Source organism: Trachurus japonicus, chromosome 8 (genome assembly GCF_045865225.1).
Source record: "Trachurus japonicus isolate A0001 chromosome 8, Traja_1.0".
Classification (NCBI taxonomy): domain Eukaryota; kingdom Metazoa; phylum Chordata; class Actinopteri; order Carangiformes; family Carangidae; genus Trachurus; species Trachurus japonicus.
In genome coordinates this window covers 2217727-2238825 of record NC_140914.1, presented here as the reverse complement: position 1 = coordinate 2238825, position 21099 = coordinate 2217727, and the positions used below count along the sequence as shown (strand labels likewise).

Here is a 21099-nt window from a genome sequence, read left to right as displayed (position 1 = left end):
GGAGGCAGCAGCGACCACATCGACGTCTTCACTAACCTGTCGTACAGAGCGTTTTCACTCAGCTTCTGAACACACACACACACACACACTTTGTCATTTATGATAATAAAATATTTTTGTCATTTTGTAACTTGTTGGTCCAAAGTTATTTAAATAGATTTTTCTGTTAGAAGGTTCTTGTACCTGCACACACACCTGTATTGTTCTGAGGTCTCAGAATCTGGATTGTTTTCTCCAGACCAGTCCAGACCTCAGCTGCAGCGACATCTTTTTATTTTAACCACAAATGTCTCTGTGTCTCTGTCTCACTTTGGTTTCTGTGATGTAATCCTAAAGCTAAAGTTGGTAAATCATTGATCCATGGTTCATTGATCCATCACCACAGATTGAACTGGTTTGTAAATTCCAGCTGTAAAACTATGGAATTACTTTTGTATCAAATCGATCCAAACAAAACCTCTTCAACGTCAAACAGAAACAAGAGCTTGAGAAAGAATAAAACTTTATTTAACAGAGAAAAAAACTCCCTGAAGCAAAAAGCCTGTCATCTCAAAAGCAAAATGTAGATGACTTGAAAACAAATTACAAATCTATTGGTTCCTTTAATTGTTTAGATAAATGTGTTTTTGTTGCTTCATGTTCAGTAAACAGGGTTTTGCTCTTGCTGTTGTCACCTCTCTCTCCTCTGCTCCCTGAGAGACCAGAGTCACATTAGAGCCAGAAAAAACTACATAGAAAACAATATACATCATAAATACAAAATAAACAGTGTTTACCAACATGCTGCGTAGCCTACATTAATGTGTTAACTATTGTCACTGTTGTCATAGCAACCTGATCTGAACCTCCATCATGTTTAGAAACTCTGAATAATGTGGAAATGAGCTGCAGTTCTTCACCACACCACAAGATGGAGCTGATTGACCAGAATGGATGGAGGAGGAAACAAGAGGAGGAAGAAGAGGAGGAGGAGGAGGAGGAGGAAGAAGAAGAGGAGAGAGGAGGAGGAGGAGGAGGAGGAGCAGAGAGTGTGTAGAGGATCAGATGAGTCCAGAGACAGTGATAATCTCTGTCAGGTCCAGAACACACAGGGAGGATGGTGGACTGGACTCTGAGAGAGACAGTGGAGCTGCTCTCAGATCAGTTAGGGAGTGAAGGACCAGAGGAGGGAAGGTCTAGAGCGGTAACCCCATCTGTGAAGAGAAGCAGAGGACAGAGGTGATGGATCAGTGATCATCTCTCTCTGCTCTGATTGGCTGACTGTTGTCTCACTCTGCTCTGATTGGCTGACTGTTGTCTCTCTCTGCTCTGATTGGCTGACTGTTGTCTCTCTCTCTCTCTCTCTGATTGGCCGACTGTTGTCTCTCTCTCTGCTCTGATTGGCTGACTGTTGTCTCTCTCTGCTCTGATTGGCTGACTGTTGTCTCTCTCTGCTCTGATTGGCTGACTGTTGTCTCTCTCTCTCTCTCTCTGATTGGCCGACTGTTGTCTCTCTCTCTGCTCTGATTGGCTGACTGTTGTCTCTCTCTGCTCTGATTGGCTGACTGTTGTCTCTCTGCTCTGATTGGCTGACTGTTGTCTCTCTGCTCTGATTGGCTGACTGTTGTCTCTCTCTCTGCTCTGATTGGCTGAATGTTGTCTCTCTGCTCTGATTGGCTGACTGTTGTCTCTCTGCTCTGATTGGCTGACTGTTGTCTCTCTCTCTGCTCTGATTGGCTGACTGTTGTCTCTCTGCTCTGATTGGCTGACTGTTGTCTCTCTCTGCTCTGATTGGCTGACTGTTGTCTCTCTGCTCTGATTGGCTGACTGTTGTCTCTCTCTCTGCTCTGATTGGCTGACTGTTGTCTCTCTGCTCTGATTGGCTGACTGTTGTCTCTCTGCTCTGATTGGCTGACTGTTGTCTCTCTCTTCTCTGATTGGCTGACTGTTGTCTCTCTCTCTGCTCTGATTGGCTGACTGTTGTCTCTCTCTGCTCTGATTGGCTGACTGTTGTCTCTCTCTCTCTCTCTCTGATTGGCTGACTGTTGTCTCTCTCTCTCTCTCTCTGCTCTGATTGGCTGACTGTTGTCTCTCTCTCTGCTCTGATTGGCTGACTGTTGTCTCTCTGCTCTGATTGGCTGACTGTTGTCTCTCTCTCTGCTCTGATTGGCTGACTGTTGTGTCTCTCTCTGCTCTGATTGGCTGACTGTTGTGTCTCTCTCTCTCTGCTCTGATTGGCTGACTGTTGTCTCTCTCTGCCCTGATTGGCTGACTGTTGTCTCTGTTATTGTCTCACACTGACTTTAGTCCAATAGTGCTGAAAGCAGCACAGACTGACTCCGCCCCCCTACTGACCTCACAGTCTCCAGTCTACAGTCTGGACTCTTCACAAGATCATCCAGATCCTTCACGTCTGAAGACTTCCGGTAGTTCTGACTCAGGTCCAGTTCTCTCAGGTGGGAGGGGTTGGACTTCAGAGCTGAGACCAGAGAAGAACAGCTGATCTCTGACAAACTGCACTCCATCAATCTGAATAAAGAATAAAAGAAGAAGATAAATTCATTGATGATCAGAAAGAAGAGTTTTTTCTTCAACAGGTGAATTTCAGTGTCTTTGTCCAAACATGAGTTGTGAGGATCTTGTGCACATTGTTGTGATAGAGATGAAGTGAGTTGCTGAGCTGATACTGGACATTTTCTCCAGAGTTTCTAGAAAACATGAGTCGTCTGACTGAGAGAAATACGAGTGTGTGTGAAGGTTGAACTGAAGTGAACAGACATTATTCATGACCACTGAGTGAAATGAGCTGAAACTGAAGAATCATTCTCACACAACAACAACTGCAAATATTCAACAACCACTATTTCAAATGTCATTCATCAATTCAATCAAAGTCAATGATTCAAGTTCTGAGTGAAGATCAATCAGGTTCAGTTGTGGATCAAAGATCTAAGATCTACAACAGTAACAGTCAGTGAACTGACCTCAGAGTCTCCAGTCTACAGTCTGGACTCTCCAGAAAACCACTCAGATGCTTCACTCCTGAATCCTGCAGCTTGTTGTAGCCCAGGTCCAGTTCTCTCAGGTGGGAGGGGTTGGACTTCAGAGCTGAGCCCAGAGAAGAACAGCTGATCTCTGACAAACTGCAGTTCCTCAATCTGAATAAAGAATAAAAGAAGATAAATTAATTGATTACTGATCAATAATCAGATGAGTTCTGATCAATAACCAGATGTGTCCTGATCAATAATCAATAGAGGGACTTTGTCCTTGTGTTTTTGTGGATCTTCATCATGTGGCCTTCTACACACATCATCCACATGTCAGCACAGATTCATCAGCTGCTGCTGACCTCAGCTCAGTCTGTCAATATACAATCAATATCTGATCAATACCTGTTGGACTAAACACTGACTACAACTCTCTGATTTAGAGATTCTGATTCTTTTAGACAGATTTATATTTGTACCATTTCATGTCACTAACTTTGTATTTTTCTTCTTCTCTGTTGTTATTATTATTATTATTATTATCAATAACTTTATTGATCAGCTCGTATCAGGGTTAAATCAATAAACTAACAGCACAGGGGTCAATGACGTGATGAAACCCAGTGTCAAGTGGTGTAACTTTGATTTTTGATAAAAATCTGAATAAAGAGGAAAATAAATCTGGATTCAAATGAGGAATTAATACAACTCTGTGTTTCTGGACTCATTTTACATCATTTGTCACAGATTATTTAGAAGAAGAGTTTTTTGTTTTGAGGACATGTCCTGCTCAAGATGCATTAAAATCTACTGTAAATATAGAAACACAGAAAATAATCTATTTCAATTTAATGTTTTCAGAAGAAAGTATATTTTTATACGTTCACTTTAATCCACTGTAGGTGGATCAGATACAACAGTCAGTGAACTGACCTCAGAGTCTCCAGTCTACAGTCTGGACTCTCCAGAAAACCACTCAGATCCTTCACTCCTGAATCCTGCAGGTTGTTCCAACCCAGGTCCAGGTGTCTCAGGTGGGAGGGGTTGGACTTCAGAGCTGAGCCCAGAGAAGAACAGCTGATCTCTGACAACCTGCAGTTCCACAATCTGAATAAAGAATAAAATCAGTGAGTTGAGGACAAAGCTCCTTGTTGACAGCGTTCAGTGTCTCATCATCTGTTCAGAGCTGAAGAAGCTTCAGAAAGAACAAGTTTAGAAAATCAAAGTCAAACAGCTGAAGCAACAGGAAGCAGGTTAAACAGTGACAGAGAGAAAACAGCTCATTAATATTCATGAGAAGCTGCTGCTGCTTCAACACAGACGCAGTGACTCCGCCTCTTCACCTGTCAGCTCCACCTGTGGCTCCATCCAGACAAACTCATGTTGTGCAGCCACATTTCTCAGAGACTCTGTCACTGAGCTCCTTCTCACTCCAACAGCTCATCTGCACTCACACAGTGTGCGTCATAGTGCGCGTGTGCGTAGCGTTACGCCGCTTCAATGGCCGACAAACACGGCTCCAGAGTTCAGGGCTGTTTGACAGCAACATCAAGTTGTGACAATCTTCAGAACGACGTGGTCAGCTTTCCTCTGTGGGCGTTGAAAGTGTGTGAAGCAGGTTGTTTGTGGCGAGCCCGTCCACAGCAGCTCATCACTCAGCTTCTGTGCTGCTGCTCTGCTCTGCTAACACACTGACTGTGTTCAACAGCTCACACAAGCCCACGTTCAAGAAGCTCAGCTGTCACTTTGAGCTGCTTCTGACTCCTGCCCTCAGCCAAGCACTGAGTCAACACTCTGAGCCTGAGCCACCACATGAAGCAACAACCTTCAGCCCATCTTGGTGAGCCTCCAAACAAACCAGCTGAGCCTCTGCAGCTGCTTCATGTCAGCAGCAACAAGACCAACACTAGCAGCTCTGCTCTCACCTGTCTCACCTTGATTCTCAGCATTCACAGTCATTGACAGGAAGTGGCTGCAGTGTGTGCCGTGCTCTTCACTTCCTGCTTCACACTCCAGCCTCTCCCAGCCAGTTTAGCTACCAGGGAGCAGACTTTAGCTGCCAACAGCTCCCTACAGCCAGCCTCCACTGGAGCGCAGCTTTCCAGCCTCCTCTGCCTCTGCTGCCAGCTCTGTGGATCTCAGCTGCTTCCTCTCATGCTTCCTCCCATGGTTCTGTCAGCTCCACAACATCCACCAGCTGCTGTGTTTCTGACCACAACTCAACATCTGCTCTCAGATCAGTGCTGCACGTTGGTTCAACAACAAGTGTCTGAGTTGAAAACAACAGTTGTAGAAGCTGAGCTCGTTCTCTGCTGCTCTGAATCACAAACACTACGACTGCTCTCACCTTCTTCTCTCTGGACTCATCTCAACTGTTTTCTCTCTTCAGCTTCTTGAGAAAAATCCTCACACACAAATCCTGACATGTATGAACCAATGAGAAGCTGAAGCTTCAAACAACTACAACAGCTCCAGTCAGTGAACTCACCTCAGAGTCTCCAGTCTACAGTTTGGACTCTCCAGTCCAGCACACAGAAGCTTCACTGATGAATCACCCAGGTCGTTGTCACTCAGGTTCAGGTGTCTCAGGTGGGAGGGGCTGGACTTCAGAGCTGAGGCAACGATTTCACAGTGAATCTCTGAGAGGTCACACCAACCAAGTCTGTGATTAGAGAAGAAACAAAATGTGTGAGAGTAAAATCAGACAATTAGTACTAAACACACACAACATGTCATCATGTGATCAACATGTGCTCTTCACACTCTGGTTCAGTTCATCTTCTCTCTTTGTGTTGGACATGTGTGACGGGGTCAGTTTTAGTGTTGTATGTTTTGATTCTTTGTTTTCTTGCTGTGATTTAAGTTTATAGAACATGTTAAGTTTTGTTATATTGCATGTTGTGTTTTGTAAATTCTATAGAGTTATTTGAGATTACTTTGAATTGGTGTTTCTTTTTTTACAAGCTGACCTTGAACGTCACACAGCCAGCAGACTAATCACCGCAACAAGCCGCAGCTAGTGGCATGCGCAGGTATAACCTTTTTATTTAGGCAGCGGCAGTGAAGCAGGAGAGGACGCCAGGCAGAGAACCAGCCGGATCACCAGGAGACCACCATCGTTAAAGACCCTCAGACCTGAAGTGCAGCAGCCTGTATCTGTTCGGCGTAACAACTCCAGCCTGGGTGCATGACGTAAAGTTATCACCCAGGACAAGCGTGAGTGTTATTTTCCCAGTTGAGTTGCAGACACTAAGAAGGCCGGCTGCAGGGCCAGGCGAGAGGAGGGAGTGGGAGTGTGGACAGGTGTGTCGACAGAGGACTGGTGGCTGTGTTCTGCGTCTCTAGGCGGAGTGCTGGACCCGAGGGGACCCGCGTGGCCATAGATGGAAGAAGACGGCCGGAGTTGAGAGGGAAGCATCGTGGGATACTAGAGGGGTGTTGTTGCGATATACCCCTCTCCCGGTTAAAGACCCACTCCCGTGAAAATTGTGTTTTTTGAGCTTTTCACATGTTCCTGTGGCATTTTTCTTGTGTTAGAGCACATATCAGCAGAAAAGGAAGTGCAAAATTGCATTTCTGAGTTTTTCTGCCTTCAAACTGCTGTGAACCAATGGCAGACGCAAACTGGCAGTTTCAGGGAGACTGGAGTTGAGGGTGTCACAGCTCCAGGGGAGGGCACTAGTGCTACAAGCTCCCGCCCCGCTCTGCATCTGGCTCAGAGGTGAACGGCTTGCCAGCTCGGTGTAGCTGTCAAGGTATAACAGGTATAGCTCACCTGGTAGAGCAGCTTGCACTGTGTGCAAGGACTATGTTCCAGTCTGGGATCAAATCCCAGTGTGGAGTTTTACGCTAAACGCGCTGAATCTGTAATTGTACAATGTCCAGCTGTCAGCAAGCGGGGGGTGGGGTGCGAGGAGGTGGCTGGGCGGGTGCAGAGCAGCGCAGTCTCCGCCCACCCTCCAGAGGTGAATTGCTAATGTGCATGGCTAATGAGCTGCTTTTAAAATGGCCGAAAAGGGTCGCGGGAGTGGGACTTTAAGTACCTCTCTATTGCCTATTTTAAGCTTTGGATTTTATTGGGATTTTAAACCGTGGGAATTTCCCCTTTTAAACTTCGGAACCCTGTTCTTGACCACTCGTTGTTTCCTTTGTCCCTTTCAAAGGCCTCATCCCCTCCCCATCACCTCTGAAGATTGAGATCAGCATCTGGTCCTGAGAAGGATTCCTCCGGGACTATCTGAATCCGGGCAAAGAGACTTTGGACTGTTTACAATAAACCTTGGTGAACTTTTCATTTTTTTACTGTGGTTTTTAACTCTGCTCGAATCTGATTTTAAAAGAACCTGTGCCAAATAGTTAGAGTCCTGGGCTCTTCAACTCAGGTGGCGTTGTCGGCAACACTTTTAACTAAATTATTATTTTTAGTTCGAACATCGCCACGTGACACATGAAACAATAATCCTCATCAGGGCTGGGCTGGAAAAACCCATTCAGATTCAGATCCACCTCCTCTTGAATCCTCCAACATCCATTCATCAAAGCCCAGATGGATGTTTAATCCAGGCTCCTGTGCCGACACAGGTAGATGTGGTCAGGTGAGCTCAGGTGTAGAGCTGCAGGTGTCACCTGAACAACGCTCACACACATTGATTTTCTCCAAACATGAAATGAAGTCAAAGAAAATCAAGGTGAAATGTAGAAACATCTTTAGTCAGAAGATCTGACCACTAGGGGCGGTGCATGGCGCAGTGGGTAGAGCGGCCGCCCCATGTAGAGGCTACAGTCCTCGCCGCAGGCGTCCCCGGTTCGAATCCCGCATCGGGCAGACCTTTCCTGCGTGTCATTCCCCCTCTCTCTGCCTCCCCATTTCCTGTCTATCTCTACTGTCATCACTATCAAATAAAGGCAAAAAAGCCGAAAAATATACTTTAAAAAAAAAAAAAAAGAAGATCTGACCACTAAAGTGTGTCCTGCACAGATCTAATCCACACTAAGGACACGCTGCAGGTTGTCATGGTGACATTTAAGGTGGACTGATTGATTTCCATGGGTCACTGAGCAGCACACAAGAAAATATTCCACCTTAAAAGTGTGTGAGAGCTGGCGGCTGCACAGTGACTGAGATGGTTGATGAGTAAAAAGAGAGAGAAGCTGCTTTGATCGTCCTTCACTCTTCTGACAGTTTGTGTGTCTGTGCTGATGATGGACACACAAACATGACACAGTCAGTCTGTTACACTGGAGCTGCAGCTGCTTCGGCTTCACAACCAGCCACAACTGAACCAGCAGGTGAAGCACAGGTGTGTTAGCGCACACAAACACACAACACTAGCAGCACACACACAGCAGCCTCTAGACTCCAAGGTAACAAGTGTCCAGTCAGGTAGAAACTGTGTGGAGCTGAATGGAAGCAGATCTATGTGCAGGATGTGAAGAAGCAGCTGTGACTGTTGACACACAGTGGAGCTGCTGCTGCTGCTGCATCTGCTATCTGTTGCCATGACGACTCCACTGTTGCTCATGTTCAATAGAAAGTGCATTAATGGAACTGCTTTGGCTCCATTCATCATGTCAACATTCATGGTTTTAATAATGCAACAATTTACAGGGAGGGGGTAGGAACTTCTACAGGAACCGTCCTCTCACTGGCCGTGTTTCCACTGCAGAGTCGGACCCCGCGGCGACGTCATGAGTTTCGATCGCCGCTTAATCGCTGTGCGACAGTTTGGACCGTGACGTCACCCAGGCAGGTCACAAGCACATGCACAAAAATCATAACAACAATGGAGAAGGATGGAAGGAGCTGAGGCGGTAGCCGGTTGTTTTGGTGGTTTCTGGTAGCGTCAGAGCCTGCTCTAGCTTTAGCCAATCAGTGTCCATCCATGTTCATGTCCATCTTTGTTTGACTTTAATCTTCAGCTTGAAGCTCAAACTGAAACATCTGCAAGTTTAAAACTCACAGTGTTAAAACATCTGGAGAAAAAACACAACTGACCTGAGACTGTGTGTGTGTGTGTGTGTGTGTGTTATTGATCATGTCTGGACTCACTCAGCCTTCCTGCAGTTCCTCACAGCTGGGATCAGTCTCCGTCGTCCCTGAGTTGATGTCTTGTACTTCTTCAGGTCCAACTCGTCCAGAACCTGCTCTGACATCTGCAGCATGTAGGCCAGAGCTGAACACTGGATCTCAGAGAGTTTCTTCTTTGATCTGTTCTCTGACTCCAGGAACTGTTGGATCTCCTGATGAACTGACTGGTCCTTCATCTCCGTCAGACAGTGGAAGATGTTGATGCTTCTGTCAGGAGAGATTTCATCTCTGTCATCAGTCTTCATCCTCTTCAGGTTGTTGATGGTTCTCTGGATGGTTCCTGGACTGTTGTCTGTCTGACCCAGCAGACCTCCTAACAGCCTCTGGTTGGACTCCAGAGAGAGGCCATGAAGGAAGCGAACAAACAGGTCCAGGTGACCGTTTCTACTGAAGAGGGATTTCTCCATGGCTCTCTGCAGGAAGTCATCCAGGGTTAGAGGACTGTTATTGATCTTTTGCTGACCTCCCACATTTAGTCTGTAAAAGGGATGCTTAGCTTTTATCTCTCTCTCTTTGTCGTCTTCTCTCAGGAACTTTTCCAGGACGTCTGAGTTCCTGTTGGTGAAACAGTGGAACATGTAGACTGCAGCCAGAAACTCCTGAACACTCAGATGAACAAAGCAGTAGACTGTTTTCTGGAAGATCACACTCTCTCTTTTGAAGATCTCAGTACAGAGTCCTGAGTTCACCAAGGCCTCTGTGACATCCAGACCACACTGCTCCAGGTCTTCTTGGTAGAACATGATGTTTCCTTCCTCCAGCTGTTCAAACGCCAGCCTCCCCAGCTTCAGCAGAACTTCCCTGTCGGCCTCCGTCAGCTCCTGTGGACTCGTCTCATGTCCTTCACCGTACTTGTTCTTCTTCCTCTTGGTCTGGACCAGCAGGAAGTGTGAGAACAGGTCCGTCGTGGTCTTGGGCAGCTCTCCTCTCTGGTCTGTGGTCAACATGTGCTCCAGAACTGTAGCACTGATCCAGCAGAAGACTGGGACTTGACACATGATGTGGAGGGTCCTGGACGTCTTGATGTGTGAGATGATTCTTCTGGACAGATCTTCATCACTGGACCTCCTCCTGAAGTACTCCTCCATCTGGGCGTCAGTGAAGCCTCGGACCTCTGTTACCCTGTCGACACATGTAGGAGGGATCTGATTGGCTGCTGCAGGTCTGGAGGTGATCCAGACCAGAGCCGAGGGAAGCAGATTCCCCTGGATGAGGTTTGTCAGCAGCACATTGACTGATGACGTCTGTGTGACATCAGACACAACCTCCCTGTTGTTGAAGTCCAGTGACAGTCGGCTTTCATCCAGGCCGTCAAAGATGAAGAGAAGTTTACAGACAGCCAGCTGCTCTGCTGTGACCTTCTGTAATGTTGGATGGAAAACATGGAGCAGCCTGAGAAGACTCAACCGCTGATCTCTGATCAGGTTCAGCTCCCTGAACGAAAGCAGAACCAGCAGACTGACATCTTGGTTCTCCAAGCCCTCGGCCCAGTCCAGAGTGAACTTCTGCACCGAGAAGGTTTTTCCAACACCAGCGACGCCGTTGGTCAGAACCACTCTGATGGGTCTCTGTTGGACAGGTGAGACCGTAGAGACGTCCTCTCTCTGTTGGACAGGTGAGACTGTAGAGACGTCCTCTGTCTGTTGGACAGGTGAGACCGTAGAGACGTCCTCTGTCTGTTGGACAGGTGAGACCGTAGAGACGTCCTCTGTCTGTTGGACAGGTGAGACCGTAGAGACGTCCTCTCTCTGTTGGACAGGTGAGTCTTTAAAGATGTCGTTACACTTGATTGGAGTGTCATGGAGGATCTTCTTCTTCTTGGACGTTGTCTCCAGCTGTCTCACCTCATGTTGGGTATTAACCTCTTCACTCTGTCCCTCTGTGATGTAGAGCTCAGTGTAGATCCTGTTGAGGAGGGTTTCACTTCCTGTTCCACTTCCTGTTCCCTCAGTTCCTTCAGTCACTCGTTCACATCTGCTCCTCAGACTGATCTTATGTTGATCTAAAACCTCCTGCAGACCACGATCTGCTGAGAGAGAAGAGACAGAGTCAGACTGAAGACAGAGAGTCTGACAATCTGATCAGATTATTTTCATCAGCTACAGAAAAACTACAGACAACAAAGAGAAGGTTTGAATCATCATCTTAAATGTCAGTGCTGTGTGATGGAACAATGACTCTGGAGAAAACAACAGGTCCTGGTTTCACTAATGACCACATCAGCAGACAGATGTTCAGTCTCACTTTGTCCACAGCTGCTCTGATTGGCTGTCTGCAGCTCACCTCTGGTTCTGGGTCTTTGTCCATGATCCTTCAGGACGTCAGAGGCACCACTCCTCTTCCTCCTGTCAAGACATTTCTGGATCAACAACATGTCACAGTCTCAGCTGCACATCTCTGATCTGTCTGATGGATCTGGTTCCTGGTTTCTCTCTGACTCAGGCTTCAACCTTCACTGACTCCATTTACTGCATTTAGTCCCTTCACTGAAGAATCTTGTTTCCTGACTCATTAGACATCATCTCTGTGAACAAATCCAGATGCTGCTGCTCAGACAGTGTCTACAGTGAAGCTCTGACATGTGAAACTCATCATTCAGGCTGTAAAATGATCCTGCAAACTGCTGTAAACTCTGTTAGAAACCAGCTCATCAACGTTCACCAAACCACCTGGAATCAGCCACGTCTTTAAAGCTCATGTTGATCAGCTGCAGGAAGAACATGGAGGAGGAACAAGTCCAGATGTTCTTTCATCAGATCAGTTCAGAAGAAACATGAAGAGACCTGAGCAGTTAGTATGAAGACACTGATCAACCACAAGAACCAGTTCCTGTTGACTCACAGTCACTATGAGCTGCAGGACCTCAACACACTCAACACTGGTAAAGAGGCTGGAGCAGGTCTCTTACCGGGAGTCTGACGCTCCAGGTCCAGGTTCAGGACTGAAGCCTGGAGGATTTCCTATGGACCGGTCACTCTTCAGAGATGGACAGGTGGATCCAGGTCCAGGTTCAGGTCTGAAGTTTAGAGGAGGTGTTTTGGACCGGTCACTCTTCAGAGATGGACAGGTGGGTCCTAGAGACTCTGGTCCGTCCTCCTCTTCCTCCACATTAACACTCATCTTCAGGACTTCAGTCAGTCTGAGAGGGAAACCAGAAACACTGAACAACACTGACGTTAGCTTCAGATCCAGCAGTTAAGGGGAAATTAAATTCAACAACTGAGCTCTGAATCCTCTGTTTATTTCACCTCTTAATGTGAAAACTGTGTTTCATTTTGTGTTGAGTGTAAAACTTTAACACTTTTCCAGAGAAGATAACAAGTCTTTAAAACAGTAAAAGTTTTGTGTCTTATTCCTTTGGTTTTTGATCAGAACCTGGTCTGATGTGGATCAACTGTGTTTCAGACTCTTTATCTTCTCTGGGTCAGTGTTCAACTTTTATTTTGAAGGTCAAACACACATTTTTCACATTAAGAGGTGAAATAAACAGAGGATTCAGAGCTCCCTTAACTTTCCTCTTAACTGCCTGTTAACACTGACTGACACACTCACACACACACACACACACACACACACACATACAGAATACAGTAGCCTATGTTAACAGTTTTTATTTCTCATATCAGCGTTTTGTCCTAAAACTGTAAACCTGGTCCCAGTGTGAGTAAATCTCCAAACGCCGCCTCAGAAAAAAACAAACCGATCTTTTGTGAAACGATGACGTCATAGCCCAGCTCTCTAACCTGTAACAGAGCCAGTCTACGACGAGCCTTACCACTCTCCATATGTGGTGTGTGGAGTTGGGGGTGTGTTCTCTTGGCAGAGGCTGGGCGTGGGTCTCAAGATGGCTGCTACACACCTGGGACGAATCATCCTCATCAGGAGCAGTATAAGGAGGCTGGCTTCCTGTGGGCTCACTGCCAGATTGTCACCGCTACGTGGTAGTTCGGCCTGTGCTACTAGAACTTATCAGTGTTACCAGTGATATCGCTTTTACCTACTCACCTGTGTTTCCCATTCTGCCTCCAGGATCCTGCTCCTACGCTGCCTGCTGTACCCAGACCATCCGCGTCCCCTGCCTCTCTGCTCCCAGGCCTGCCTGCCCCTTGCCACACAATCTACCTTCATATTGTCCCTCTGTCCCAATAAACCGACCGTCTGACTCACACCCACGTCTGGTCTTCTGCATTTGGGTCCAGAGCTCTAACGCAACATAACACCATAAGCCCCATTGCATCGAACTTGGTTGCAGTTCCACCAGAATTCCACTAGTTGTGCTGGCGGGCGAGTGCAGAATGAATGGGGTCCTATGGAGCTAGAAGGCTAAATTTGTCCCTTTCACCTGGTAATCGTCGAAAAATCGCTTTTTTTGTATTTTCTGAAATGGATTATAGGTAAGGAGTGAAATTGTTGATAAGTTTTGTCCTTTCGATTTCCTACAGGTTGGGCTGTTGTTGGCCATAACACACTAGCATTCTGCTAATGCATGCTGATTGGTCAGTGATGGACTTGCGACTATTTACGACCAGAGATCCCACCTGATGACACAATAGCTGTAAAACAGGCAAAAAGCTGTTTTATTTCCTTCTGTAACGCTGTTATTATGCACTTTATTAACTGTTTAGACCCTCAATATGCGGTCAGTTTATCCAAATGACGGCTGTTTCGAAGTCTGTTCCGATGTTTTCGTAGAAGTGAAGCTCCATCTGGAGCAATGAGCCGGTCTGCTGACGTGCTCGGCCGGCCAACCTCCGTCGTCATCCCGGGGGAGAAAACGATCGCCAATTAACTTACCCGTAGGTTTTTAGAGGTTTACCACCGGCTGGTTAAATTCTTTTTAGGAGATAAATGTTGGTCTCATTGATGAACTCCAACAATTGTGGCAGTAACATTAGTTTGTTAAATGTAAAGTGAAGCTTCATGTGTGTATTGGACAGAAGAGCAGCGCTGCCTGGAGGCTCTATAGCCTACATTCACCACATTTACATCAATAAATACATGTTTTACACTGAACCAATCGTCTGCATTAAATTCTTTTTTTAAAATTATGTTATATAACATGATTACAGTATGCGGTTCCGTAGACGGGCTCTCCTCGTGCTCTGAGGTGACTCAGAAACCATAAAGCAGCACCTTTGGCTGTGACGTCATCATGTTTTTTTGAACGGCTTTTTAGAACAGATAAGTGAACTTAAAAAATCCAATATTCAGCCAAGTGCATTTTATTGCTCCCCCCTTTTAATAATAACATTCAAATTAATTGACAAAAAATTAATTCCAGAGAAAAGTGGATTTTTAGGGGTGTATCCCCATTGACTCCCATTCATTCTGCACTCGCCTACGAGCGCCCCCACATGGACAGAGACGTGTTCCGAGAACCGGAAGTTGAACGAGAGTGGCACTTCTCCTCAATATTAGAAGTTCTGTGTCTGTAACCTGAGCAACACCGCTGGACGTAGAAACTACAACAACAACAATGTGGGACTAGTGTAAAGCTTTTGAAGGACGAAGCAGAAGCAGATGTTTTAGTCAAAGTGTCGGTGTGGACAGGGCTTGAGTCAGACTGAGACAACAGGGAGTAGCTGTCCTCCTGCTGTCCCCCCTTTAGTCTCAGTAGTTCACTCTGACTCTTCTTCCCTCCACACTTCACAGGGACTGACACTCACAGACTTTAACGGTGAAGAATAATAATAAAGTTGTTTAACACTCACCTAACGCAGCTTCACCGTTATTCCCTCTGTCATCTTAAAATGGTTCATTCCCACAAGTGGAGAGCACACTCCAGAAATGTTACATTAGTCTGGTCTGATCACAGAAATAAGGACAATGATGTATTTTCCTCATTAATCTGATCTGACTTCTGACCAAACGTCACATTCATAAATGTCAGAAACAAACAAAACGACACATTTCTTGTTTTATCAACACAGAAATGGAGCAGAAACATTTAAACAATTTCATCTGTACAAAACAAAAAGCAGCTGAAACATGTATGCACTATGTTTAATGTTTTTACTTGAATTATTATTCACTAATCATCTGAGTTAGGTTTTTGTTGTTGGACCTCCTGGCTGCAAATCATTTACAACAGGGACAATAAAGATAACTTTGAACTTTGAACTTTGAAGATAACGAGTCTGGAAACAGTGAACCCTGTTTTGTGTCTTATTCTTTTGGTTTTTGATCAGAACCTGGTCTGATGTGGATCAACTGTGTTTCAGACTCTTTATCTTCTCTGGGTCAGTGTTAAACTTTTATTTTGAAGGTCAAACACACAGTTTTCACTTTAAGAGGTGAAATAAACATAGGATTCAGAGCTCAGCTGTCTGACTTAAGTTCCCTTAACTTTCCCCTTAGCTGTCTGTTAACACACACAGAGAATAACAATGTGTTAACAGTTTTTATTTCTCATTTCAGCGTTTTGTACTAAAACGGTTCTTTAGTGAAACGGTGACGTCATAGCCTCACCTCTCTGTGACCTTCACACCGCTGGACAACAACAACAACAACAACAATGGCGGACTAGTGTAAAACTACTCTGACTCTTCTTCCCTTCACACTTCACAGGGACTGAGACTTAACGGTGAATAATAATAATAATGTTGTTTAACACTCACCTGCCGCAGTTCTTACTCCTTCTTCTGTCGTCTTAAAATGGCGTCTATACTTTAACTTTCTCTCGCTCCTCCTCCTCACCTGTCTCATATCCACACCTCAGTCTGGGGCGGAGCCAGGCAGCCAGCTCACCTGAGGGAGTCACAGCACAGCAAGCCTCTAAACTTAAAAACTTAAAAAATCCTAACAAACCAACTTTATAGAACGAATTGCCTTGTTATTTACACATTTATTTTCTATCACGTATACAAACATGTCACAGGTAAAGCATTTCTCATCAGATTTATTCTCTTTTTTTTATTCTCTTTTTTTTATTGGACCATGATTTTTCTTTTTTTTTTACCTTTATTTAACCAGGCAGAATAATTCAGAACAAGTTCTTATTTACGATGATGGCCTGACAATGATGATTTTGAATGGTTTCTGAAGTGATCTCGTGTCTGCCTTTGTCAATGGTTGACTGTTTAATATCAATATAATATTGAGAACATATTTAACACAAATGTGAACGCCCCCCCCCCCCCCCCCCCACTTGCTCTCACATTGTTAACTCCTTTAACACAGTAAGTGCAAAGTGTTGAGCTTTGCAGCTTTTACTCGCTGAACTCGGAGAATAAGTAGTTGACGGAAGCAGAGATATTCTTTAGCTTCTGTGAGCATATTTATTAGAGACTAGCACACACTCACACACTTCCCTGTGTCATGGTGGAATTCACTTCAGCTTCCCCAGAATAGAAAAACAACACACGCTGGGCGTTGCTTAAACAGAACGTGATGACATAACATGAGCTTCTGACCTTTACACTTATGACTCACATTACTACACAGTCTTATGTGTGTGAATAATAACCAGAGTAGCTACACCAAATAAAATAATGTCTCTTAACATTAAAGCAGAAGTAAGCGATCCGGTCGTTTTCGCTAATGCTGCGTTCCAGGCAGGCTTTTGAAATCGTAAATTACAGCTTCAAGTCACAACTTACGACTTTGTAGCGTTCCAGGCAACCCACTCATGTTTTTTCCGACCTGTTTTACCTGTGAAAGTCACTATAACGGCCACTCGTAACTTCTGACCCGTGAACTCGTACCAGATCAAACTGATACAACTTCACAGGTCGGAAAAACACGAGTTACGAGTTTCCTTGAACGCACCATAACAGTCCTCGTCCCTACGTCACCACATTCACGGCGTTCCTTGGCTGCACACACAGCCCTGCATGCCGTTCTCTGTCCTCATTGGATAACAACTGTAGGATACGATAAATGTTTTCTCCTGGGCTCAGAGCAGAGCAGAGTGACTGACAGACCCGTGTTTCAGACCAAACACTCTATGTAAGTGATTGCTGTCGGAAGATATAACTATTTAAGACTTAGATTAACACAAATATATCACTTACTTCTGCTTTAAGGTTTTCTACCTTCAACTTACATCATGTAGCCTAACCTGATCTTATCTGTGACTCTCCAAACACAAACTTTACAAACTTCTCAACTTTAACTCTGTTGCAGGTTTTGTCTTCACATCTGCTGCCATCTTGTCTGTTGGACAATACTTCAAACTTTATTTTTCCTTCGTGATCAGTCAACCTCAGTAAATGATCTTTTTTTTTTTTGACTGATTGAATGATCTTTAATATCAACGTGTTCACATCTCTGTCTACTCACAGCTTCTTCTTTTATTGTGAAGACAAACAACACAAGACACATGTGGTGTTAACAAGAATAAAAGACAAACAAAAAAAAACATACAAGAAAATACAGAATGAGAAAAGGAAAAACTACATCAATAACAATAATGATAAATAATAGTAATAAAAATAATAATAAATAGTACACAATAAAAGGGTGATATTGATAAACATAGTGAGTAATAGAAGTAATAGAGTGATGAGAGGTTTCATGTGTGAGAGAGGAGAAAATAAAGTTAAAAAAAAAGAGGCTTAGCCTAATAGCCTGGTAATATTAACAATAATAATAGTTGCTACAATAACAGTAATAATAGTTAAACAAACAAACGACCAAAAAAGAGAGAGAAAGAAGTAAACGAGAGAGAGGAAGAAAGAAACAAACCAACAACAACAAAGCTTCTTAGCTAATGCTCCTGTTCCTTGGTTATCTCCATAAACCATAGGTGGTGTGTAGCTGAGTCAGTATTTAGATTTAATGTGTTTTTAAGTTGATATTATCTATGTGAACTTCAGCTAAAACTAAAACCCACTCCACATATTATTCAGACCAGTGGTAAATATGTTAACCAGCTAAACTGTTGTTGCTGCAGCAGTTTGGTTCAGAGAACGATGGTTCCTGGTTCCAGCTGTTGTTGCAGGTGGGGCGTTAATTAGCGGTGCACCCCCCAAAACGCGCCAAAACGTCGCTGCTGCTGGAAGAGCCGAGACACACGGTGAAACTCTCTCCGTTATTTGTAGATAATATGCTCTTAAAGTCCTTACTTACCATGAATATCACACACACACACTGAGTGATGAGGTGGCGGCCATGTTTAAAGTGTGTGTGACTGTGTGTTGTTTTTCTTTGTTCACGGTGAGACGAGGATTTAACGATCTCATCTCATTAGCATACATGTGTTTGTGTTGTGGCTTTGTTCTGTGTGTTTAAAGTTCATCTGCTGTGGATCCAACTGAAACTGCCACTATACGATCTCATGTCTACAGAAATATCTGATTGATTAGTGAACATTCAGTTTGAAACTGGAAACTACAGCTGCATCTCAATAAATCAGAATATCATGGAAAAGTCCATTTACAGTAGTTCAAGTCAAATAACCACAACCAAGTATTGAGTGCATATAGATGGACTAACTTTTCACAAGGACAATATTTATGTATTAAAAAAGCTTCTTTTTTTTTTATAAATCTTTTGTAATATTAGATAATTTTTTTTTAGAAACTGAATTTTATGTCTTCATTAAACGTAAGCCATAATGGATCTATATAAAGTGTTAGCTTCACTTTTTGAATTGAATTACTGACATAAATAAACTTTTCCATGATATAATTTATTGAGATGCACCTGTATAAATCTTATTGATTAGTGAATATTCAGTTTGAAACTGGAAACTACAGCTGGATCTCAATAAATCAGAATATCATGGAAAAGTCCATTTACAGTAGTTCAAGTCAAATAAACAAAACCAAGTATTGAGTGCATATAGATGGACTAACTTTTCACAAGGACAATATTTCTGTATTAAAAATGCTTCTTCTTTTACTTGGTCTTTTGTAATATTATTATTATTTTTTTTTTTAGAAACTGAATTTTATGTCTTCATTTCAGCCATAATAATGGATCTATAATGTGTTAGCTTCACTTTTTGAATTGAATTACTGACATGAATACACTTTTCCACGATGTTCTAATTTATTGAGATGCACCTGTATATATCTTATTGATTAGTGAATATTCTGTTTGAACTGTTAAAAATGAATGTGATTAATGAGATGAAACATAAAAACATTGTAGATGCAGCTAATGTGCTCCTACTGTTGTGTGCAGAATAAAATCCTGAGATGGTCTCCAACAGCGTCCTGTTTCCTGTGAGGTGAGTGGTGCCAGTGGGTTGCAGTCTGCTACAGGTGAGTGTTGGTGTCTGTCAGCAGCTTCAGGTAGTTGCACCAGCTACATCACTCCTGTGTGCTGGCCTGGGCCTTGGATTTGTCACATCTGTAGACATTTTATTCTTCTTATGACTCATTTACACCAACACATTCATTATCTCCAAATAAAGTTCCAATCCAATGAACATACAGACACTATAAATCATATTACAGTGATATTTGTGCATAATCATCAACCTTATTTAACCAAGTTAACAAAGACCACATTCTTATCAGTGGCAACAGCCTGGTAATAAACTCTTCAGCTCATTAATTAACACTCCAGAACTTATGCATTAACTTTTCATAACTTAGGTTCAGTTGTTAACAACAATTTCACAACAAAACAAGTCATGGACCCACAACACACACACATCACACAAACTCCCACAGACAACACTGGAGACACAGCGTCACATTTTATCAACAAAAACAAACCTTTATTCATAGAGCACTTTTCATACAAAAGGAAGCAGCTCCAAGTGCTTTATGCAATAAAATAAACAGCAGTCAACATCCTCTGTCATTCAACATTCACAGTTACTCACACACACACAAATGTTCTCCATGTAAACGTAGGCACATGCCCCACCACAATCCCTGCTCTAATTCTGCCCCCTAGTGTCCAAACAAGAGAACTCCTCCTACTGGAATCAGCTCTAGGTCAACAAACCAGATCATACAGACATAAATAGGCTTTAATACATAAATATGATAAAATGCAGTTACATTAATACATTATGAGTTAAATGTAAATAATTTATCTGCTCACACCATAGAACAGGTTTGTCTCTGTCATTTGTAGCCCACAACAATTAAACAGTTATGCATTCAGTGGAACTCATCATTTTAACTCATGTCTAAAAGACACACTTGACATAAATAGTTTCATATTTTACATAAAAACACTTTAGATAAACACACTCATTTAAAAATGATTCCACACCCCTGAGCTTAGAGGTTCTGTGAGTGTTAAAGTTTGATTTCACAAAAACATGGGCATCACCAACCATCAACTGTCTGCACAAACATTTATAATAACAGCATGAGCACAGAAAAACAGCAACAGATCAAAGTAGGAGTTTGTTATGCGTTGTATGTAGCATAGTCAAGGTTAAAAAAAAAAACAAATCTTGCATAGTTCCTCTTTAACCGTCTTCTCTGTCAGCGATACTGAAGGTTGTGAACAGCACCAACCCGCCCCAGCACCACGGCAACCGTCTCACCAACAGCTGCACACACACAACATTTCCTGTGTCTCTCCCAACACATTCATTATCTCCAAATAAAGTTCAATCCAGTTAACATACAGACACTATCAACAAAAACAAACCTTTATTCATAAAGCACTTTTCATACAAAAGGAAGCAGCTCAAAGTGCTTTATGCAATAAAATAAACAGCAGTCACAGCCGCTCTCATTCAACATTCACACACACAAATGTACTACATGTAGGCACTCACACTTCTCTAAAGTTTAACTAAGAAGTTTCAGTAATTCCTTTGGGGTTTGAGACAACACTCACCTGAAAAACACAGGAAAGAAACAGTGACACAGAGAGACGAGGCTGCTTGAACTGAGTCTTCCATGGCGATGAGGAAAACCCATCCAGACATGCCCCACCACAATCCCTGCTCTAATTCTGCCCCCTAGTGTCCAAACAAGAGAACTCCATCACCTCTAGGTCAACAAACCATATCATACAGACATACATATTCTTTCCCCAAAAAACATATGATGAAATGCAGTTATATTAATACATTATGAGTTAAATGTAAATACTTTATCTCCTCAAATGTCCCACTCTGTCTTT

The 21099-nt window shown here is 43.5% G+C and overlaps 2 protein-coding genes across 2 annotated transcripts in view; both read right to left on the bottom strand.

The window, feature by feature from the left end:
• Positions 1-21099, bottom strand: part of LOC146982298 (NACHT, LRR and PYD domains-containing protein 12-like) — a 182929-nt gene that overhangs the window by 41390 nt on the left and 120440 nt on the right. The window contains exons 8-9 of the mRNA XM_085785567.1: positions 3903-4076; positions 2964-3137 (exon numbers count right to left, since the gene is read on the bottom strand). Of these exons, the coding sequence (XP_085641693.1) occupies positions 2964-3137; positions 3903-4076 (348 nt within the window). The remainder of the gene's footprint in view (positions 1-2963; positions 3138-3902; positions 4077-21099) is intronic.
• LOC146982304 (NLR family CARD domain-containing protein 3-like) lies at positions 9015-11080 on the bottom strand. Its single transcript, XM_085785499.1, has one exon. It carries the CDS (start codon positions 10143-10145, stop codon positions 9015-9017), a length of 1131 nt encoding a protein of 376 aa, XP_085641625.1. The 5' UTR covers positions 10146-11080.

Excerpts from the sequence above, each read along its gene's own strand:
- LOC146982304 (XM_085785499.1), bottom strand. The coding sequence starts at position 10,145 with ATGGAGGAGTACTTCAGGAGGAGGTCCAGTGATGAAGATCTGTCCAGA.